This window comes from Pyxicephalus adspersus, chromosome 3, assembly GCF_032062135.1.
Source record: "Pyxicephalus adspersus chromosome 3, UCB_Pads_2.0, whole genome shotgun sequence".
In the NCBI taxonomy this organism is placed as follows: domain Eukaryota; kingdom Metazoa; phylum Chordata; class Amphibia; order Anura; family Pyxicephalidae; genus Pyxicephalus; species Pyxicephalus adspersus.
Genome location: NC_092860.1, coordinates 132,321,065 through 132,346,565, shown reverse-complemented (window position 1 = coordinate 132,346,565; position 25,501 = coordinate 132,321,065). Strand labels below are relative to the sequence as shown.

General features: G+C 37.4%; 1 protein-coding gene across 5 annotated transcripts in view; it reads right to left on the bottom strand.

Annotated features, from left to right (window-relative positions):
• The window catches only part of KCNIP4 (potassium voltage-gated channel interacting protein 4), a 304,565-nt gene that overhangs the window by 110,695 nt on the left and 168,369 nt on the right, over positions 1 to 25,501 (bottom strand). For 2 of the 5 annotated variants that reach the window (XM_072406390.1, XM_072406395.1), the window contains exon 1: positions 12,313 to 12,850. The exons of the other annotated variants lie outside the window; for them this stretch is intronic. In XM_072406390.1, the coding sequence (XP_072262491.1) occupies positions 12,313 to 12,424 (112 nt within the window). In that variant the 5' untranslated portion in view covers positions 12,425 to 12,850. Of the gene's footprint in view, positions 1 to 12,312; positions 12,851 to 25,501 lie in introns of those variants that run through there. 5 annotated transcript variants of the gene reach the window in all.

The following is a 25,501-nucleotide window of genomic DNA, read 5'->3' as shown; positions in this document are numbered from 1 at the left end:
TCCAGTGCCAATCCCTCCTACATCTGTTGTTACTGACAGTGACATGTCGGATGAGGAACAAGAGGATGATGTTGATGTTAATGAATGTTATGAACCCCAATTTGAAGAGGGTAAGCCACATTTTATAAGCCAATCAGATTTAGATAGTAAGATAAGTAACTAGTAAGGGACCTGTCTTTGTCAAAAGAGAAGTCTAAACTGTAAGTCTCCAGGATTAAAGAGTGGAATTTGCTACAAAAAGGAACGACAATTTCACACTTTTGTGATCGTCACACAAAGTTTGCAGGTTATTATTACAAGCTGGAAAACAACATGTGCTTCTGTACCAACGGAGAGTGGTCTGACGATGGAGTTAGTTTGCGAATACATACCAGAGCAGTGGAGCTTTTTCATAGACTAGAGAAAAGCAAGTTTGAAAGCTGTATTGATGTATAAAGGTAGCAATGACTTCTGTTCCTCTTGCTCATGCCGAATGAAAGAGACATATGAATCCATGGAGGTCATTTTGAAATTGATTAACTATTCAGAATACAAGTGGAACGTTTGTGGTGAACTAAAAAAGGTGGCACTCCTTCTTGGCCTGCAATAGGGATATACAAAACATATGTGCTTTCTGTGCCTGTGAAATGACAGGTCGTGATGACAGCAACCATTACAAAAAGAATGGCCACCCAGACCTAAACACACTGTTGGCCAGTACAAAGTGATGCATAAATCACTCATTGATCCACAGAAAGTTTACCTTCCAGATACTTTCTGGGCAACCAGCGAGCTGAAAACCATGCTGAACTTGTAAACAACATGCTAACAGCATACCATCAACTTGGCTGCCGAATGTCACTTAAAATTAATTTCTTACATTCCCATCTGGACTTCTTCCCACAAAATTTGGGTGATGTGAGTGATGCAAGGGGAGAGGTTCCACCAGGACATTTCTGTTATGGAAACAAGATATCAAGGCCGGTGCAACCCCAACATGATGGGCAACTACTGTTGGTTTCTGCAACGGGAGACAGTGGAAAACCACAAACGCAAAAGCAAGTGCCTGAAACACTTCTGAAGTGTACATGTGTGTTGTTGTAGTGTACATGTGTGTTGTTGTAATTGTATATGTTGTTGCAACATAAAACTACGTTTTTGTAATGTCATGGAACTATGAAGCAAAAAATAGTTATGTATAGAGATTACATAGTAACTGCAGAATGAAAGAATGTAGCTAATCGCATCTATACACCTAATTACCTTAAGATCCTGACGTCCTAAGCAGAATCGGACTTCAGATTTGGATACAGCGCACTTAATTTAGTATAGGACACATAGATTAGACCAAGTAGCAGACAATATCAACAACATGAATATAAAAATTGTTGTCTGCACCCAGGTTTTGACAGATCATAACAGAATCACTGTTGTGAAAATTGTCTTACAGAATGTAGAGTGGTGGCTTAAATATCTTTGCTTTTCAGTGACATTTAAAAGGTTCAGCCAAGAGTGAATTCCTAAACATAGATTTCCCATCAATCCTTTGCCAAAATTCCATTCTGATGGTAACAGGATTTAATGTTTTATTGGCTACTCTGCAAAAACTAAGCATGAGTAAGCGACTCACCTGAGGATAGTGGCATTTGGAATATTGGGGGGACGGCAAACATCCCCATACTACTCAGGCTATTGTATTTCATGTATGTACATTTTTAGGTAACAGAGTTTTTTCTTTTAATAAACCCAAGCAAACTGGATATTTTATGTAGAAGTCTATTTCAGCTTACTATTTATCTGCATATTCAATATTGTTTGCTGCTTCCAAGAGATAGACGCTTGCTCACGTTTCCAGAATGTATTTACTTCCCATGACGCATTGTGAACTCAAATTAATTGCATCCCTCTGGACATAAGTAAGTTGTAACTATTAGCAGCTGTGTACAAAAAAATCCCTTCCAACTTCCAACTGCAAAAACATAACCTCAAAAGGGCATAATAAAGAACCCTTGGCTCATGATTTAAAAAGCACATCCATTACGGCAAGATAAGTTCCTAAAATCTGAATTGCAAAATATCCTCAAAGATCATGCTTTAGGTATTGGGCACTGTAAAAAAGCCTCAAAAGTAATATAATTTATTAATAAAAATGTTGCAGTTGTGTAGGAAGAAGCGGAATAATCCATATGAACAATGATAAAAAGATAAAGAAAAACCCTAACCCTAGTCAATATATACAAATATAATAACATTGTTCCCTATGTTAAATGTATTTCCACATACCCCTTCACTGTAAATAGAAATCTAAAAAATAATATAAAATAATTTTATTTTCCACAATCTCAGGTATAAATATATAGAGATATCAGCGTTTCCTATTTATGTATGAAATAGGAGTAGTTTATCACTGTGTGTTGTATATCTAATGGCTATTAGGCATCATATTACAATTATAAAAATTATGGAATAATTTGTTGCTAAAAAATTTATACATCCATTATACCAAAAACAGATTCCACATAATAATTCTTCTTTTTCTATGTGCCTGCAAATCATTAGAAAATGAAAGAAGTTCTAACAACAAGGAAGGGATTCTTCACTGTAAGGTCTGTGAAAATGTGGAATCGGCTCCCTCAGGAAGTAGTTTTAGCAACTACTATAGATTGCTGGATGTTTTTCTAGAAGCACAGTATATAACTGGGTATTAAGACTTTAAAGTAAAGATAACAGTAACTGTTGATCCAGGGAACATCCGATTGCCTCATGGAATCAGAAAGGAATTTTTTTTCCCCTGTTGAAGCAAATTGTACCAGGGTTTTTTTTGCCTTCCTCTGGACCAACTATGTCTTATAGGGTTTTATATCTGGGATATGTTTATTTCCCTAGTGGTTGAACTTGATGGACTTATGTCTTTTTTCAACCTAACCTACTATGTAACCATGTAACAATGAAGGAATCCCTGTTTTATAAATAGAGCCCTTAGTATATTGCCATACAAAATAAACTTTTTCAAAGTGTTTCACGTCATTTATTTTTCTTTATGTATTGAGAAAACCACAGACCTCTCCAAATGGATTAACAATTTTGCAAATCTGAATCTGTGGCAAATTTGAGATCACATCATCCCAAAATGTTATTATGATGAATTCATAGAAACACTCCTAAAATAGATGTTCATATCACAGCAGCATGCAGCTAAAATAATATAACAGATTAGATTTTCTTTTACGCCTTTACACGGTGCAAAGATAAGGAAATCCGCTGCAGTTCACTCCACGAGGTGCAAGATAGTGAAAGTAATAGAGAGACATCTTATTCGCTGATTTATTTTGACATTGAAAGTTTAACCTACCCCCAACAAGTCTGAAATTAATTCTTATTTATCAGCACTGGCACAGAAGCAATGTAGATAAAAATCAAATATGCTCGATTACAGTGCGCTCAGTGTGTCATTTTATTAAAATTGCTATTCTCATCTCTGCTCTCTGAAACATTGACAGGCATCTTTTCAACAACATTAAAGATTTGCAAAGGTAACTGCAGCTTCTGAATGTAATTTAAAGTGTGTTGCTGACAGCTGGTACTTTAGAAAAGTAAAAGAAGGTTGTCAGTTTTAGTCTACAGACCCTTCTACTGTCACTACCTCTGCCCATATTTGCTGATGGTGACAGCTTTTTTTTCTGTCCCCCTCCCTCTCCCAAAATTATACCCTCTTCCAGGATTTGGCACCTGCAGAGCTACACCCTTTTTCAGGGTAGGGCCATGGACATCACCTTGAGCACTGCACCCCCTTGTAGAACTACAGATATTTCCTATAGAGCTCCCAGAATTGGGCTAGGGTCATATTTTACAATGCTGTACCCTCACCTAGGCCTGAGCTATGCAAATCACCTGCAGAGCTGCATCCTCTGATAAAATTAGGCTTTAGACATTATATTCAGAGCTGTACCCTCTCCTATGCTTGGGTTATGGACATCACCTGCAAATCCACACTGTTGCCTAGGATTGGGTAATAGACCTCATATGCAGTACAGAACTCTTGTGTAGGACTGGTTAATGGACATCTCCTGTGTAGCTGCTCACCTAGAAATTGGCTATGGACACCACCTTGAAAAGCCATACTTGCTTCTTGTATTGGGCTTTGGACATCACCTGAAAAAAACCCTGTTCTAGAAACAGGTCAATTATATTTTCTGTAAAGCTGAATAGTCTTGTAGGACCATGGGCATAACCTTCACAACCCTGCTGCCTCTTAGGATTGGGCTATGGACAACCCATACAAAGCAGCACCCTCCCCTAGGACTGAACTATAGGTTTCACCTGCAGAGCTGCACCACCTCCTAGAATTCTGTTACACACATCACTTGGAAAGCAATACCTTCCTAAAGGACTGAGCTTGGAACATTATCTACAGAGCTGTACCCTTTCCTATGCTTGGGTTATGAACATCACCTGCAAAGCCAAACTGTTTCCTAAATTTGGGCTATGGACATTATCAGTAGAGCCATACTGTCTCCGAGAATTGGGTTATGGACATCACCTACAATGTAGCACACCTGTGTAGGACTGGTCTATGAACATCTCCTGCGTAGTTGCTCCCTCACCTAGAATCTGGCTATAGACACCACCTTGAAAGCCATACTTAGATTGGGCTTTGGGCATCACCTGAAGCTCAATCCTCTTGTAGGACTGGACTATGGACATAACCTGCAAAGCCCTGCCTTCTGCTAGGGTTGGGCTATGAACAAATCCTACAGAGCAGCACCCTATCCTAGGATTAGACTAGGTAGATTACCGGGCTACAAAGATCATCTGCAGAGCAGCACCCCTTCCTAGCATTGGAGTGTGCCCAGCATTCTCTCATATAACTGAACTACGGATGTCTATTGTAGGATTGTGTGGCGTAACAAAATCTGCTTGCAAGCACTTTTTCAGCTCAGCATTTTTTTTTAATTAGATTTAAATTGCCAAATTAAGTCCTATGATCAATTTTCTTAACTTGTACAATCAGCCATTATACAGTACATGATTTTATGATAATAGAAGTGACCTTTCATTTCTGCAGCCAACTCTAATTTTCTATTGTTCCAACAATTTTAGATTTGTATTACTTTCATTCATGACAACAGTGCTGAGATTTAAACAGGATTTTCCATAATCCTCACCCCATTTCCTCATGTATTCTGGATTCCTGCACATGATGAGGTCATATTGAAGGGCAACCCATTGCATAATATATGACATCCTTGACAATTTTCAGTGGCAATTTAACCTGGGAGCTTTACCAAGGAAATATAAACATCAACAAAAGACTCAAGTAAGGGGTCAGTTCTGATTTCAATCACTAAAATGATTATGTGATTATAGTACAGACAGAACCCGTTATAAAAAATATACATTTTTATACATGTAAAATGTCACAAGATGGCCTGTCTTAGTATCTACAGGACAGAATCAGATAACTAATTTGTTAATTATCTTTGTAACATATAGAGATAAGGGGATGAAACATTTTGCACTTTTTCCTATGGATTAGAGAAGTCAGCAAGTTGTATTACTAACGAAGCGTTTTTGTGTTGATTTAATGTCAAATTCTCTAGCATATAGGACAAATTCAGATAATACCCGATCACCAATGTGGTATTTCTTTCACCCATGTTCCTGTACTTACTTTTCATTTTTTTTACAGTAGATTGAATCGCTGTCATGATACGATCAGAGCGCAGTGTAAGAGTGCTGTCATTACTGTCACCAAGTACATAACCATGGAGACTGGAAAAAGACACGACCATTATGTTTAATCTCCATTTCTTCTTGTAATAGCCAGTGCTGTTGGCAGGACCAGTAATTGAATCCTTTTATTTTTTGTTATTTTTCCTTGAAAGGTTTCTACATCATCCATACATGAAAAGCCACTCCACTCTCTAACCTCACCACTCTCACTGTAAAGAAACATACATTGGAAGAGAAGGTTGTGCCCTTAACATCACAGTTTCTGCTATCCCTATTTCCTATTGATCACTAAGGGAAAACAGATCCTGGGGCACATTGGCTTTTTCTCACCTACTCTGCAGACAAGCATACATCAAGCAGTACAGGGATATGGCAGGGGATTCACTCTACCTGCAGTACTGCCATACATTGGGATTGGATTAGGAGTATGGTAACCTAAAAGGATCAAACATACATAAAGTAGAACAGGAATATGGCCAGATGCATTCTCTCTGCAATAGTATACATACATTGCCACTGACACTAGATATGCTGAACATCTAAGGGTCAAGCACATTGGGAATACAAGTGTTTAATCTATAAGGGTCAAGAACACATCAAGCAGTGCAAAAATATGGCAGGGAATTCACTCTATATATATTACTACCATGCATTGCCCCTTGGACTAGGTGTATGCAGGGGTGTAGTGGGGCAGGCACAGGTGGGAACACCATGCCCTCACTTTTTTCGGGAATGGGCACAATTGCCCACTCTTATTTTGCAAGGGATTTGTTGGTGGTCCGTGGCTTTGGTAAGAAGGAGGACCCCGCTTGGGGGGGGGGGGAAGGGATCACCGGCCAGAGCCAGGGACCACGTATCCTTTAGGGAATTGCAGGCTCAGGGCGGTGGGCGGGTTGTCCCTCTGAACACAACCCTCTCACTCTCCCACCGAGGGCTCATATATATTCATCCTCCCTTCTATCAATGGTTTAGGCTGATAATGGAAAAGCATTGGGATTACTTTCTTGGAAACACTTTGGGCGCCTTAGTACAAGCTGAGCATCGTTTAATATCCATAGCCTACCTTAGTATTTTTGCTATCTATGTCCAACCCCATATAACAAAAGTGTACCCATCTAGTGGTGGCTACTTCCAGCAGCATACTGTACCTTGTCACAATGTTCAAATCATCTCAAAACTGGTTTCTTATACATGACAATGACTTCACCGTACTGACCAGTACCAGACAGGCTCTACAGCCACCTGATCTCAATCCAATAGGACACTATGCCATGATGAATTACAAAAGTTGTGAAGGCAAAAAAGGCTCCAACCTGGTACTAGCAGGTGGACAGTAAGTGTATGGCTCAAACCAAAAATATTTGTTGTCATATTTAATATATTGAGTCATTGCTGTATTACCAACCACCACCATGGTTTCTTTTTTCAGAGATGAAACTTACAGTTGGGACAGGATTGAATTTTTAATAGTGACTACAGTGCTCAACCCAGAATTTTTTTAAGCTGGGTGGGAAGAAATTTTAGGTGGGTGGATGAACCACTGGGTGGGAAGAAATTTTAGGTGGGTGAACCACTAAACAGCCGGGTGGTTACTGAAAAGTGCTGGGTGGTGCACCCGGCTAAAAGGGGCTGGGGAGAACACTGTGACTGTATATGGGCTGCCATTACTAAACTTGATAACTAGTGCCTGGGAATCAAATTCTGTAAACTTCAGTACTTTCTGAGTAATTGGATCAGAATAGGTCCTGTCTTCATTTCAGAATACTTGTTGTGGCACTGTGACTCAGAAAGTACTCAAGCCAAAGGATCACTATGGCAGACAGACAATTAGATCTCAATAGCCCTTTGGATGGTGTGTTTATATTAGGCATCCTTTAAAGTCAGCTATTTCTATGCTTGTGAGCAGTGAATTTGCAATAAGCCCATCTTTATGTCACTTGCATTAGAATACTGTTCCGTCCTCTTCCAGTATGAAGGTTACTATGAGTATGAGGTTACAACCTACTGCCATATGCAATCAGCTATGCAAGGTTTAACAGAGAAGCAAACAAAATAGTGAGTTAAATGTCTCAGAATTTCTTGAAAGTTTTACAGATAGATTGTAACTCTACATAGTATAATGGAACTGGAATGTACTAGTACAAGTAGCTAGTTCTGTCTTATCTTCGAACACCACAGGAGATATTAGACTTCACTAATATGAATTCATTTTTATCACTTTGAAACCCATTCCTTCACATGACTCTTCATGCCAACACCAAAAAAATAATGAAGGAGGGCCCAACAAATTAAACCAGCAGCTTTACAAAAAGTTTCATTTTACCACAATCTGATCTCTTACTGCAAAACAACTCATTGAATAGTATGGAGCTTACTAAAAAGTCTATGAAAACACTATTGTAGTCTGAGGCTGCACGTCTCATAATTTCTTAGGCCACCCATAGTCTTAAGAAGATTAGGTGTACAGACCTGATGTGATCACCCTCAGGCAACGCAATCAACATAATAATGAACAAACCTTCAAGCTAGGCCAAGCAGAGCCTGCAGTAAACTTGATTGGGGTGCAGGAGCTGATACTACTATATCACAGTAGCAATTACAGTATTTAGGAGAGTTTTTTTTTTTTAATTGCTAAACTCAATTTTCTTCCCCACATGTTGCTTGGAGAGCATTCAGAATTGTGAAAAGCAGTTGCATCAACCATCTATGTTGCTTAAACCTGCCACACACTAATCAATGGGTGCAAGACCAGATAAATGATCAATATCAATAAGTTCTCTAGAGCAGCAGTCGCCAACCTTTCGGACCTCTCGGACCACTAAATTCAAATTTTAAATACCACAGACCAATAATATGATTTTTTTTTTTTAGATAAATACATTTGTAAAATAATGATCTTCCTAATGGTGCCTGACAAGGACTGTAAAGGCTCGGATTCACTGATCAGCTCACGGTTAAGCGAAGTATTACTATTGTTACTATTATCATTAGTTGCATTATATTTGGTATTATTAACGAAATGCCAAATATTCCTTTGCCAAGAATGCTTTATCCCACTCATTATGGGTTTATTTCATTGGAATCTAAGACCAAACAAGAAATCAAAGTTATCAAAGTCAAAATATTTGATGCCTATAAATATAAAGGTTAATGAAAATACACAGTTTAAGACATACTTAATTAAAAGAGGATCTAAGAAATAAACAAATAAAATAAAACAATCGGATGAGATTAGGTATTCATGGAGCGGGATGACTGTTGTAATGGTGGAAACATATCTGAAGCGTACGGCTTGGCAACAGTTGCCTCATACAACTTAATACTACACTGCTGTCACGCTGGGCCCCTTGTTTGTCCGTCTCTAGTACAGTTTGCGAATTTAGTGCAATATAAAGGTGAAAATTGTCATTCAGAATATAAGAATTTATTAGAATACCATTTTTTTTATTAATAAAACATAAAAATTGCAAATAATGTCCAAATTTTTCTGTGGACCCCCAAAAGTTTCCCATCTACTGGTTAGCGACCACTGCTCGTAAGCATAGCCACCTTAAGGCCTGTCAACACTTACCTCTTCCCCTCTAAAGCACAGGCATCTATCTGCTGTGCATGTGGGCAGTTCTGATTCTGGGTGTGCTTTCATTCCCAAGATGTTTAAGCTTCGTTTCAATCGCTCGCTGGCCAATCAGGAAATTGCCTCTTAGCCATCGCTGAGTATTTAGCCAGCTCAGACACAGCACTCAGCGTTCCTGCAACGTGTCTCCATTGTACCGGGCCCCTAATTCTGTGAGCTAGTTCCTGTTCACCTGGTGCTTAATTCAGTGTTTTCTTTGTCAAGCTCCTGCGTTAACCCCTTGTTGTCCATTCTGTTGGTTGCTAGCCAACTTCCCTGTGCTGTTCCAGTGTTCCTGTCTGTCTGTGGATATCCCTGTGTCACCTGTACCTCCTGTTGCTTCCAGTGTCTCTTTTGTTCCCTGTGCTCGCAGTGGCCCCTGTGTCACTGGTGTCTGTCTTCCTGGATCCCTGGTATTTGACCTTTGGCATGTAACCTGACCTCTCTTGCTTGCTGCCTGCCTAGACCCCAGCCTTTTTTGACTATCCTTCTGCTTTGTTATTCGGTACCATGTTTTGCCCACCTTGGTGTGCCCAAGAACTGCAATCTGTCAGTAACCAGAATACCAACATTCTCACCATCAGCGGCTCTGTAGAGGACCTGGTTACTGCTTAGACTCTCCGCCTTGGCCCTTCGCAGGGCTCACACCACCTCCGTGCAAGCTGTAGTGCCCCCTAGTGGTCCTGTCTCTCCATGCGTGACAAGGCCCCTTTCACATTTGCCGTAAACGAGTATTCAATTAATCTTATAGAATGTAGATTGCCCTTTGTTGCAAAGAATAAAAAGTAAATAAAAGTGGCCTAAAACCACCAACTGGTATTTGCTGTACTAAAGTCAGCCAAACCCATATTGTTTCAATCAGTGCTGTATTTTGTGCTAAGTGTTTCACTCCTGGTGTTATTTTATTAAATAAATCTACTTGTTGTAAATAAACATGACTGACATTTATATTGGACCACTGTGGGTGAAATAATAATCAAGAACAGACCTGCTTAATGCAGTACATTTAATTACATTGTCCATGATATAAATGAGATTAGGTAGAAGCATGGTTACCAATATAGAGGTGATTATTATCATGAAGGATGAAGAACCCTTTTGTTGGTAAATCCAAATTATGTTTGCAAATTATGATACGTTACTTATAGACTTGCTAGTTTATTAATTCATTATTTCTGAGTGAACTGCAGCGTTCCATACAGGGTGTTACTGGTTTGTACATTGTAGGTGAGATGAAAGCATAATTCAAAAGAATCGGGTACACTATTTGATGTCATCTCTATACTATTTTGATGTCATTATCGGTTTTGCAATTTATAGAGTTCTCTGGATTTACAGAAAGCAATATCGTGAAAGAAGAAGTACAAAATATTCTGATTCCTTGATTTGCTTGTCAGTCTGTGACAATAATATCAATTTATTGCAGACATACTGCAGAAAATGCATGTCACGCATAACACCAATCCATGCTGTCTTTGTAAAATTAAAGTCTGTCCTTGTAATAAAAGAGCTGATGACAATATTTACCTCCATTAATTAAAAACACCAGGTGAATTAGCAAACAAGACTTTTTAATTATAATTTCAGTTTATTCTTCAACACTGCGTGACAGCTGCTATGAAGAATGAAGATATAAGAGAGAGATATCTGTCTCACCTAAAAAAGTAATACAATCCTTCGTGAAGTCTAATGGTGGACATACTAAATACAGTACTATATAGAACTATATGGCACATTCAATACTATATATATATATATATATATATATTGCACATTTACAATAACTAACAGATGCTCTGCATTGGCAGATTCCGTCTTACTCACTCTGACCATTTCTGAATTGCTCTAATGCTGGCCATACATTTATAGATTTCATGAACGAATAACTCTGGCATCTGAATCAAACTAAACTAGAATATAATGTTTTTTTGCTGATACTTTTTGAACACCTTTCAAATAAAATCATACAATTACCGGATAACATGCAAAATGTTAACTTTTTTGACATATGTTTTGACCAATATCATCTGGCAGGAAGAGCTTTTTACGTAATTTCCGTATGGACACACCAATTCATCAAAGCAGGCTGACAGCTTCCGAATGATATTTAGTATTTGTGTTATTTCAAATGTTTTTTTTTTATCTAATCATTGAATTGATAATGAAAATCAGTATGTATATTTCTAGTGTGTCTATGCACCTTTGGATGTACTGTCTGATTATGTAGAATCATTAAACTTTTACACCATTTACTCTGTTTATGATTGCCTATAATGGAATACCATTTATTAAATTAGGTCTAAGCAGGACAAAAAAAAACTTTTATGCTCAGAATTCTATATTCTTTTACGGGCTGGTAAAGTATCATTTGGGGCAAAGAACAATTTATTTTATTTCTTTATGTGTCTTACACCAGGGGGATCTTAAGTGAGTGCTACACCAGTGGTGTCTTACCCTTAAGGTGTGGAGTATACCTAGGTGCATTGCTATATATTCAGTGAAAAGAATTTTAATAAAAAGCTGTTTTTAGCTTTTAGATATTTTCTCCCTCTCTCTCTATATATATATATATGCTTGGAACCACCTTCCAGCAAGACACGTAGCAAAAAAAATATTAGTATTTATATATATATATATATATATATATATATATATATATACCTAAATAAAAGTATGACTACATAATAGAAGTCTACTTGTTAGTATAGCATAAGAGCCAAAAGCATTTGCAGTCACCTACAGCAATGGTTTAAAAATCCTTTTACTGCAGTAACCATGCTGTTTGCTGGTGATTACAGCAATCAATACATTATCAGCACTCATATTTCATGCTAATTAGATAAGTTTGGATATTAAGGTTACTCTTAACACTCAGTAAACTTTGCATAAGCTTACATTAGTCAACAGCATACATTGGCTAATATTTTTTAAAAGCAATTAAAAGTGCCAGGATCCAGAGCAATTTAAAAATAAGATGTTAAGTTTACCTTCAGAGAAGTCAATGAGCCCCAACAAATGTAAAAGCTTTAAAGAAGCACAAATAATCATCACTATCCCCACGGTTTGTAGTCCTTCTGACTCCCACTCTGCCGTTATCATCCTTGAAATAGACAAGGCATTCCTGGATCAAACTTTCCAGCTGATTAAATGGCTTGTGTCAGTGTGTATGTGCAAGAACTGCACTCATGGATATTGGAGAGGAGGCAGCCTTTTCCTCCTGCCTGTGGAAAGGACCAGCCTGACTGAATGAAAATTGTGCTGTAGCTGCGCAATTCATGCTTCCCACCGTGTGATTGTGTTAGGAGTGAGTCGTCTTGCCAAGCTGAAGTGGACCACCATCCCTGTGCCTTGACATTATTACTCGCAGCATCTGCTTCACAACTCACATCCACAGAAATCCATGGGAACTTAGAAGTACGAGCACGTTGCTTTATGTCTAATTCCCGAGCCGTGGAGCTTAGCCCTAAATGACATGCTTAACCCTCGGCACTCTAAACCGACACGATGGGGTACGGCACAACACACAATCATCTATTGCATTCTGACTATTATACTTTCTTTTGTTCTCCCTGTGTTTGCTTGGGTTTCCTCCCGGTACTCCGGTTTCCTCCCACATCTCAAAAACATGCAGTTGGGTTAATTGGCTTCCCTCCCAAACTAATTGGTCTTAGACTGTGTTAATGACATATGACTATGGTAGGGATATTAGATTGTGAGCCCCTCTGAGGGACAAAGTTGGACTTTATAAAGTGCTGCATATTATGTCAGTGCTATATAAATACAAGTTAATAATAATAATAATATTCTGCTGGAACAGATCATATGCATAAATCTACTTTACTGCAAGGTTCTATACTGAACACCTTTTCCTGTCACTCAGATTACTTTTTTGTAGAATGCCACAAATATTTGTTTCTTTTTGTATGGTTAAAAGAGAACAATCTGTAATGGTTCCTGGAAAGGATCCCTGGGAAAGTCACTCAGCCTTGGCATGAATGACAGATATCTGTGAGCATGATGGGCAGGGACATCCAGAACCTGCCATAGTGCTCCATCAATGATTTAAGTGCCTGGGCAGTATCTGAATAGCATATTCTGTTTTAGATTTCTGAGCTGATTAGGGGCGTTTGGCATTTGGTTTTAGTAGAAGGGAACTAGTGATTGGCTGCTAGGAATGTTAAGTGGCAGAAGAAGCTTGTCAATGTAGTTGTAGAGGGAGAAATACAAGCAGCTGCAGAAATGTCCATGCAACTTTGAACCCTTGAACAACCCTCCCAGTAAGCTGTTTTATTGCATCTGTTAAAAAAGTGCAAAAATATCTGTTGCTTTTTCCAGAGATTGTGTAGGGTTAAAATGTAAATATCCAAGCAGCTAAATTGCCTCATTGTTTGAAATAGGCAGCTCTAAAAACAGCAATAAGAGCATTCTGGACTATAGGACCCATCAGCTCCTCACATCCAGACACAAAACAAAACAAGAGACTGCTGGCTGTCAATCCATGTCCAGGTCCAAACTTTTTTGGTCCCAAAAGAACCAAAGTGATCACAGATAGGGCACTTTTTTGTGCATTTGGCACATACCCCCACACACACAGATGCAGTTTGCCCCCTAGTGGAGTGACAAATAACCTCCACAGGGGGTCAAAGAGAAAAGTGTGTTGTCTGTGTGTATTCCTGGTTCACAGTCATCTGTGCCAAACTAATAACTGCATGTGCTGACTGTTATCTGTTATATTATTCCAATGACAACAGAACATGCTTATCTATATTATGGATAAGGGGATAATGGGATCCCTAGTAGTTGTCCTGAAACAGAAAGGTGAATGGAGTGTTGTCATCCTAGGACTAAATTGTACTGATGGCATAATCGCTAAGTGAAAGAAAAAGAAAAATAGCTACAAAACAGAAATCTGAAGAATATTAAATTATTGTTTTTAAATTTGTTTAAATTTTATTCACTTAAAGTCTTAAGACATGACACCCCCCCCCCCCTTCCCCATTGAGCATAACAATAACCCTAGAGAAAACCTGTCTTGAAACAAATGTATATGCTGCCATTGCTGACTTGGTATAGAATGGGTTCCATATTACATATTATCTTGTTTATATATATTTGTAAAATAAAATCATATTTAAAATATTTTATATTAGAATGTTTTACTTTGTTAGCAAAACATAGATCTTTTAACTTTTTCAATTATTGCAAACGTTTTTATGCCCCAGCCGTTACCATTGGAACTTTCCAATTTTGGAATACTAGGTTGGGGTCTGTAGATAAATTTCCACCATAAAACAGTACCCAGTATATAGAGAAACCTTTCTATATTACTTTAAGAGGGGCACTGAATTAGTTAACAAACAAACAAAAATTGTCAACCAGACTCCTATTAGGCAGATTAGAATATGACCTATTTTTTTTTTTTGCTTATCCCCATCCATAGATTATGAAGGTTGAAGATGATTGACTAGATCATAACAGATCAAGATTCACCTGGAATTACCTTAAACTTGGCATGCCAGTGAAGTGGGACACATGAGGATTTTTAAAAATCCACTTATCACTGGTGTTTACAGAAACTGTGCAAAGAAAAGAAAATTTGCTCTAGGTTAACATTATGATGAATAATATGTGTTTGTTTCATTACACCCAGTTGTTACACCTATGGTGTCAACTGGTGGGCTTACATTTGATTAACCTTTACTTAAGCAATATTCCACTGCAGCAGATTTAAAGAACAAGCTAGAAGGTTACAACAAGGGTTCTATCACACTCATGATATGAAATTACAAGGCAAGTCCCGGGTGACTAAAAATAAGTCAGAAAGGCATTGATTTATCTTTCATTTGACCATTTTTCTAGCTTGGCTGAAGTCAGAAGTAAACAATGCATGGCAATGATTTTAACTTGGCATTAGGTACAGCTAAAAAAAGTAAAACAACAACAATTAATTGCTATAATCTTAGTGTATATGTTGCAAAAATTACTTTTTTGGACTATTCATTTTTCTTCTTTCTAAACATCCTCAGTGGCAACTTTCATGGTCATATAAAATGTATTCACTACCAGAAAATTGGAAATGAAAAAGAGATCCAGGGGACAGCTGATTACCTCCAGAGCCGAGTATAAAACATAACAAGTTGCTTTGCAAAATAAAAAAAATGAGTTTATGTAAATTGATATCTGTAAAGACTCGTCAGGAAAAATATATATTTACCTCGGGTGTGTCTGAATGTATAAGTACAATTTATTGATAAGAGATCAGAACAGTTCCATGACTAATTGAGTGTCAGAGAGTCCTGGAACTGTGACTGATCTCTGGAGACTTGTGAAAGATTAATGCTCCCTGTAGATACACGAGGCAAAGTAGTGAGAATACAGATGTATGAGATACATGAGGAAGATAATTGTGTGTGCATCCAGCGCTCCGCTTGGTTCATTACAAAATGAAGGTTTCTTTATGCAGAAAACTATTTCCAGTATCCGTGGGAATTTGATTAGATCTCCAGTCATTTGAAATACATTTTCTGCTGTTCATATCCTTTTATGCTACTGAGTTTCTATTCCTTTATTCTTCATATTTTGTGATTTCAAATGAAGTGCAAGAGCAGAATTATGGAGGTGGACTTCAACTTTGTCTGTTGTAGGCAGAGCAGTAACCTTCCATTGCTGGGGTCCCGGGTTCTTTTAGCACATTGATGCTCCCTGCATGAAGTTTCTACAAGATCCCTGTGCTATTACTAAAGAAATGGATGATTAACTGATTTCTATTAAAAGAACTCCTAGAATAACATGCATGACTGGTCATCAAGTGGATAATTTGTAATTGAATGGACTCTGTGGTTGCCTTTCATGCAGAAAGAAACAATTGGTCATTGGGGGCATATCAAGGTCACACCCCAGTTACATGTTTCATTTTTTACTTGCAAAATTGTTTTATCCTGAATCCGGCCCCAGTTAAAAAGTTTGGTCTCAGACCTTTTCAATTTTCTTTTTCCATGAATAGCTACTGAAAGAAAACTGATTTTCATCTAAATAATAAAATGAATATTAAGAAGAATGATATTAAACATAATCTAGGCAAGTAACACACCAGCCAATGAAAATGAAGTTCCACTTTTAAGTTTGTATGATCAGGCAGAAAGGGACAGGTGATATTCCTTCTGCAATAATGTGTTTCACCTGTCTGATTGTTCTGGGACTCTGGCAAAAAGCTGAGCTGCACATTCACAGCGTCAGCTTTGGTTGCCATAAAAACACAGCATTCTCGGCTTTCCTTTGCATGCTGTATGTCCGAATGAATGAACTCCCACGCCTGCACAGGAGTTAGGTCAATCCAGCATGGCCAATCAAAATGGCCAAGGATCACCTGGAAGAGGAATAAGAGAAGAAATATACCTTCAAAAACTCATTGGAAAAATGAATTTCAGTTTATACTTGGGTCACACCACTAGATGGTACTGTGTTTTCGTGTAAAGTGGTTGTAACACTTTACATGTGAACAAGCTGCCATCTACTGGTTGCCAACAATAATGCACAGAAAATAATTTAGGAACGAGTGACCCATTAAAACCAACTGAAACTTAGAAAATATTTTAACCTGTAAAAATGGGGAAAAAGATATAAAGACTAAGCCAATGTCATTTTATTTTTTTCCTTGGATGTAATTATTCATGTTGTTTTAATGGCTTTTCTAATCATTGTTGTTTTGAGTGTTAGCAGTGATGACCACATCTGATGCCCTAGGTTTATAGTCGAGTCACAGCATTTTCCTGTATATTCAGGTAAAAATAATTAGCTTTGGATCAGTTTAAATCAATATTATATATATATATATATATATATATATATATATATATAAATGTGAATAAGTCAGCCAACATATGGACATCAAAAAACAAAGTTTCAATATTCAACACTGTTGTGCATTCTCGGGTGTTGGAAACAGAATGTAAAGTCAAGAAGTTATAAGATTTTTACCAGTAAGGCCTCAGATGACTTCAGAAACTAAACTCCCAAGTCAAAGACTTAGTCAGATCAACACAAAGTCAGAAAAGTCAGAGAAAAAAAATAAATAGACTCTTCATGTGAAAGCCTGCAAACGTTACAAAAACTGAATACAGAATATTAAGACCATGCTTACATATTAAAACCAATATACCGTATGTAAAATTTATCAGGATCAATGTTCATGTATTTTTTTCCTACCCAATATCATGAAAAAATGTTCCACTCTTTCATGTGGGAGGAAATCAAATTAAACAAACAAAAGTAAATGACCACGGCCTTTGAAAAAATATTGTAACCATGACAGCAATTTAGGAAATATTTTTTATTTATATTGTGTTCTGCAAGTCAAACCGTCCATTAACTGCTAACTGCAATGCACCTGAAAAATTGGCTGCTGATATGATAGATAGATAGATAGATAGATAGATAGATAGATAGATAGACAGATAGATAGAAAGATATGTAATAGATATATTTGTAATAGATAGATAGGTAGATAATAGATATGTAATAGATAAATAATAGTTATGTAATAGATATATTTGTAATAGATAGATATATAGATAAATAAATAACAGATATGTGATAGATAGATAGATAGATAGATAGATAGATAGATAGATAGACACCCTATTGACTTCCCATCCAATGAATATTCCAATTAGTAATGAATTGATCAGATGTACACTGAACACTGGTGTATGTGATTCCGCCTTTCAGACCATTTTCCCTGTTTAGAAAGGGATCAGAATTACATGATGATTTGTACACAATGATTTTTCACCAACACATCCCCTTTATAGACAACCAACCAGAACCCAATCAATCAGTCTCTAATGATTTTCCAGATGCTGGACAATCCTCAGCTTTGATAGCAACAAGCGGCCTACATGTAGTATCCCTTAGCATGCAATACTTCATTGCAATACAAACATTGAAATTACGATTGCTGTTAGCATCTCTCGGTTGTTTGTAAGGTGATCTATGACCTGATCCACAGACAGAGCCGTATTGTTGTATTGATACATCTATCCGGGTGAGCTGCTGTCAGTGCTAAATCCTCTGAATAGTTCTATGGAAAATCCAAAAAAGCAGCCTTTCTCAACCCTTTTAACATGAGGGAATCTTAAAGCAAGGGAACCCCTGCCAATATTTATTATATGCCTAATTCACGTCACCTTAGTCTCATGGGTAATGGGAAGAATGCCTCTTATATTGCTGGCCAGTGGGAAGAATGTCACCTGTACAGATATCCTGTCAGGGTAACTGACCAGAGAGGCACTAATTGCTCCAGGAAGCCCTACCAAATTCTGGAGGAACCCTGGTTGAGAAACACCCCAATAAATGATTCAAGACACCTAAATGACATATCTCTTTCCCTCCAGTGGACTCCCCATAGAAATATATGGCCCATTCATGGCAGCTGAGTGGGTGGGATGTCCTAGAACAGAACTGTTGTTGTACTCAATATATTAATACTAATTACTGAAAAGACTGTAATAGACCTCAAAGTCCTTTGCTTAATTTGATGAATATTCCATGATGTACTGGAACCTTTTTTGTTTCTCTTTTCCCTTTAACTTCTCAGGCTGCCACTTTAAACTGTCAGAGGTCGCTAGGGATGGCAGCATGCAATTAATATAATATTGTATATCACAGAGATTTTTATTGTTTTATGTGTCTCTTTACATAACCTTTAGATCCTGATTATCTGTCCCACAGGGACATTGTTATGCATGAATCTGGAGTGGCTTGAATTATAACGAAGCACAGTATCTCTTTTATATAAAGTGCTGAAATGCTGAAAAGTTTTAGTGCTCCCTTGATAAGTTGATATTCAATTAGTATTGGACTTGTGACTAGAACAGTTGAAACTTTGCAAAATATCTGTAATGTAAACCAGAGCTTTTCAACATTTTACCTAATTACCATGGACCCTATAATGTAAGTCACGGTGCAATGTACTGATTTTTATTAGATTTACTACTAGTACTCCTCATTTGGTGTCATTTTTTAAATCACTTGTAAATATACTGTGCTCTATGTTATTGAGTATTTTCCAAAATTAGATCTACACCCTAACTTAGTATTATTAAACAGGATTTATATAGCGCCAACATATTACGCAGCGCTGTACATTAAATAGGGATTGAAAATGACAGACTAATACAGACAGTGATACAGGAGGAGAGGACCCTGCCCCGAAGAGCTTACAATCTAGTAGGTGGGGGAATTTCACACACAATAGGATGGGCGAACTTAGAGAACTTGCTTCCCAGTTATTCACTTTACAAAGGACAAGGGTCTTTGTTTTTGGAGGAAAAGAAGTTTACTCTCTGGATAAGGTAGGGATTCTTCACTGTATGGTCTGTGAAAATGTGGAAGAAGTTTTAGCAAGTACAGGTTAACATTCAAAAATCCGGCAACCTTCAGACCTGAGGAGTGTCGGATTTTTAAAAATTATGGATTTTTTTTTTCAGACTTCATCTGGCACAGTTCCAGGGAGCAGGGATGTCTCAACCTATATTTAGTTTAGCAAGCAAGACCTAACAGTTGTTTCTGCAGAACAGCGCCATGAAAACATTAGTGGCCAAACAGTGTACGGCAGTCCCTGTATTGTAAATGCGATCCTAAATTCATCCCGGGAAACTAAAGGATCCGGATTATCGATGGCCGGATTTTCGATTGTCAACCTGTACTATATATTTCTGTAGGAAAAAGCTTTAACTGGGTATTAAAGTTTTAAAGAGTCTGTTGATCCAGGGAACATCTGATTGCCTCATGGGATCAGGAAGCAAATGTTTCCCCTGTTGGGACAGATTAAACTAGGGTTTTTTTGCCTTCCTCAGGATCAACTTTGTCCATATCTGGGGTATTTTTTATTTCCCTATTGGTTTAATATTATGTATTTTGATTGATTAATGATTGATGGAATAATGATGATGGATTTATGTCTTTTTTCAATCTGATTATGTAACTATGTAGATCTACACCTGTAACTGTCTGACCTTAATTTGACTGCAGTATTATAAGAATAGAAGTCCAACTGTACCCACCATACTTACCCCTCTCAATAAACCTACTGCATTAAAGCAATAAACCTTTTTTCTTGGATGGTCATAAATACCCCAGTCACCTTCCATATTTACAGAATATATAAGTAAAGATCTTCGATTCATTCAGAGACAAATGTCCAAAGCCTTATTCATACGTTAGATCAATTTTACACAAATCAAAAGTTTTCTAACATATTTTTAGATAATCATTACAAAAGTTAGGAAAGTGTTTATTGACAGCTGTGATTTGTGGTGTCAAAGTATTGTGGCAGAATAATTTGGGTGAATGTAATACTTTGCTGTAATTAAGCATTTGGCCCACTGAGGACATTCTTTAAATGTTCCTTTGCAGCAACTTTTATTTGAAATCTGCATGAGGCTTTTACCTCCCTGGCGGTATGAATACTAAGTATTTTTAAATGTAAAGGCGGTACTTTTTAAAAAACTTAGTATTTTAAATTTCCCGCCTGGTCCCACCTCCCAGCCACATGGTACCGCCTCCCAGCCATGCACTCGCGAGCAGATGCCCGGCCGACATCTGCTTCCCTTTGCCTCGCGTCCCCAATGCTCAAACGCCGGGGACTCAGATGCCAGCCGGGCATCGCCAGGATACACAGATGCCTTTCCGGCATAGCCAGGGGAAGAAAATGCTGGGCATCACTGGAGGATGCCGCTGAAACGTGAGAACTAGGTAGGACATTTATGCTCCCTGGCAACTCCACCCCAAGTGTGGTTAAGTGTGACCGCTTTTGGTATGGAAATTTCACCCCAAGCCACACTCAGGAATACAGTCAGGGTGGTTAAAAGTAATTTCTACTCACTTTTGAGAGACTTCCTTTTACTTTTAGTTGTGCCTCAGGAAAAATATAGCAATTTTTTCTAAGAAGACACAGACAGCAATAAAAAAACATCAAGGAGTTTTACCATTTGAAACTCTATCTCAGTGTTTCTCAACCAGAGTTTCATGTAAATCCCTCCAGAGGTTGTTAGGGGTTCCTTGAACAATGATTAATTTGTGCCTCGCAAGTGAGTTGATGTGAGTGAGTGACCAATGATCCCTTTGTATAGCTGTAAGAGTGATATTCTTCCCACTAGCCAGGCGTTTTTCCACTGACCACCACACAATGACAATGACCTGTGGAAATTGTTTTTATTGCCAAAAGTTCCCTAGGACGTGGAAGTTATTTCAGGAGTTTCTTTATTTTAAAAAGGTTAAGAAAGGCAGAAAAGTTAAAGAACTACAAAAGTTAAAGATTTATATGTACTTTAAAGACTTTCTGTATACTGCACTTCCACCTTGCTTTGATTGCACTGTGATTGTTATTAGTTATCAGGCTGAAAGTATTTTTCATGAATCAATGCATATGTACCCACAGATAATATTTTATTTAAAATAATACATTGATTTGTATCACTTCACATTGTGTGATGTAGTGAGAGGCGAGTGTATGGGGCTGTTAGAAAACAGTGATAATTAAAAGATAACATTTGGTGCTATGAGCACTGAGGTTTTATTAGCTTCATAATCCACAATGGAAGGAGTTATTATTCCTTTGAATACATACCTTGTTTGATTAACATTATATTGTGAGCTTTATGAGGGCAATGTGTTCTGTGATTTCATGCAGCTAATACAATTACACCTTTTCTTCTCTTGACAGGTTTACAGGCCTTAAAATTAATATCAGCTTCTGTTTGTTGAATGGTTTATTTTCCTGATTATCTTACAAAATGTTGCCTTTGGGAGTCAGTGCCTTTAAACCATTAAAATATATATACATGATATATGCAATATTGTACAAAAGTTTTGGGCAACTGTGAATACTATATAGTAAGAATACTTTCACAATTCTAAATCAAATCAATATTTGGTGTGACTACCTTTTGCCTTTAAACAAGCATCAGTTATTATAGGTACAATTGCACAAAGTCAAGGATTTTGTAGGATTATGGTCAAATGGATGATTAACCAATTATACCAAATAGGTGCTAATGATCATTTTCATATGTAGGTTGTAGCACAGTCAGTAACTAAAAAAAACAGCTGTGTAGGAGACTTAGGACTGGGTGAGGAACAGCAAAACTCTGCTACCAAGGTGAGAATTTGGAAGACAGTTTCGTGTCACAGGTCACACTATGGCAAGACTTAGCACAGCAAGACATATGGAAGTTATATTACATCAGCAAGGTCTATTTCAGATGAAGATTTCAAAGCAGACTGGGATTTCAAGATGAAAGACCCCTATGGCAGATAAAAGACCCCTCATGCTTATGTCCAGAAGAGACATCAGCTAAGAACCAGCAACCTGTGGGACCCAGGTATACCCATCCACTGTCTGCTAAAGTCTAGCTAGAAGAGGTCTTCATGGAAGAAGCCATGTCACTAATATGGAAACAAGGCCAAGTGACTCAACTATGCAAGAAAACATAACAACTGGGTCTAGTATTAGGTGTCTTTAGGCAACAATGAAGCATAGTGGAGGTTCCTTGCAAGTTTGGAGCTGCATATCTCCAAATGGAGTTGGAAATTCAGTCAGGATAATGTTGTGATCAATGCAGAGAAATAAAGATACTTATACAGATATTGGTCCCAAATTTATTTTGCAGCAGGACAATAATCCCAAACATACAGCCAATGTCATTATAAACTATCTCCAGTATAATATAGAACAAGGAGTCCTGGAGGTGATGGTGCGGCCTTCACAGAGCCCTGATTTCAACTCATCAAGTGTTTCTGGGATTACAAGAGGAGGCAGAAGGATTTGAGGCAGCCAACATCCTAAGATCTGTGGTTATGTTTTCCAAGATGTTTGGAACAATATACCTGCCAGGTTCCTTTAAAACCTATGCACAAGTGTACCTAGAAGAATTTAAGCTATTTTGAAGGCAAAAGTTGGTCATACTAAGTATTGATTTAATTTAGATTTCTCCTCTGTTTATTCACTTTGTGTTGGTAATTGAAATCTTTCATAGTTTACAGCATTTCTTTACCCCTGCCTAAAAATTTGCACAGTACTGTATATTCATATGTATTACATGGTTTATAGCTTGCATTGCATTAAACAGTTTATACATAGAAACCTCAGTGGTTACATACTGAATTTTCTTTCCTGCAGGAGAGGAGGCACCTGCAGCACATTTTTCAGGTGCTTCTACTGGAGAGCTACCTAAGAGTTAACCTTTTTAGCAAAAAATAACATGGAATGTATTCTAGATCCATGTAAACATCTTGCATACTCTTCCCCATGATTTGCCAGGGTTGGAGAGACCTGAAAAAATTATAGTTGTTGATGCTCCTACAGGTCATGGGAAGGAAGTGACTGCAAGTATATACTCTATATATCATATTAATTAGTGAATCATTGCGAAGATATAGGTTATGTATCATGTTCATTAAAGCATGTTTTTGACAGTATGTCATAAACAAGGATATTTGGCCAAAATAGGCCAATATAGGTCATTATATACTTATATCAATCTTTTGAATAATAATACATATATATTGCTACCGTAATAAACAATATAATGTGGTTTCCCATATGCATGCCTTTCTTTCAGAAAGATTTCATTTATAACTTAAATTTATTCTAATCTTTGACACAGCCCTAAACTTTGTTAAGCTGGTCTGTCTACAGCTTGATTTATGAGTGCCATATGTACTAATTTGCCTTTCCAGACTTTGACAAACAAAATCATATAGACCGATCACTTAGTGTCCTCCCATTCATACAAATCCCTATAGAAGTAATAACTAATATTGTTAGTAAAACTAATACAATTATAACAGCTGTTCACAAAGAATAGTGAATTAGCTTTTCTCCTGCTAATTGAACTGATGTCCTTATGTTTTTGGTTTTAGCTTTAAATTTGAAATATTGCCTTCCTGAAACTTTTTTACCTTCCTTCCTTAAGGGGTATCTAAACCAAGCACAAAATGTTTATATTTTACAGCTTACTGGTCCTTAGATGAGATGGCTGAATTAATTTTTTCATACCTTTTTTTTCTTTATTTTCATCTGGTGATCTTTCCAGTTTTCCGTCATGCTCCCCCCTCTTTTCCACATCTTTTCTTCAGGTTGTGGATATTATAGAGGTCCAAAGTTTTCTAAGATATTTTATCTCTCTGACCATTTTCCTTGTCTGTCCATATGTCTTATCAATATCTTTTACATTTCATGTAACCAGTATAAATATCCTCAAAGGAAGACATAATACCTAGCTCATATACAGTACTTGTTAGAACCGCCTTGTGCCCAGGAGATTTGTAAGACAAGGATTCCAGTTCTGTAACACCTGGCAAACATTCTAATTCTGCTCAGTGAAGCTGAATCTTTCATTGTACATATTTATCCTGACACCTGTTGGCTTACTTAGTTCTATCTGAACACAATATAAAATTAAAACATAAACAGACCTTTACCTTAGGCACCAAACGATAAAAGCCAAAGAACACACTGAATGTGAAATGTTCCAGATATTGAAGAAGGGAATTAAAATACATTTTGCTTTGTACATTACATCAATAACTGTACCGTTGATAGCTAAGATACCTAGGGCACACAAAAGATTACAATAAGCTGCTTTGTGCACATTCATAAGAATTTGGTATCAGGAGGATTTGTGGATTGTTTTTATGCTGCCAGAGGAGATACTGTTGATGCCTGCTACTTGGCATTACAAAATAAAAGGTTAATAAAGTATCGAACAATGCCTCATCTGCCATACTTGCACCTTTCAATAAAGCAAGAACAGATGGAAGAATTGCAGTAATCAATAGCTTCATCATTTCATGGCACAAAGAAGGCTTCTCAATTCCTCCGCGTCAGCCTATTGCCAGACATTTAACTGTATTATTATTTGAAAGCTGTGAGAACTTTTCTACAAAGATACTAACAAGCACAAATGCATTAAATGAAAACCCCAGGCAAATCACAAAGTGCAGTAATATATAGGGTGAAATCAAAGTTCATTAGCTACAGCCAGATCACATACAAGATGGTGCAGGGAATGGAGAATTGTTTGAAACTCCAGTAATCATAAACAGCGCATATCAATTTTCTTGCCTGGAGTTCCAGAAGTGAAGATATATAATCATTACTAAAATGTGCAATGC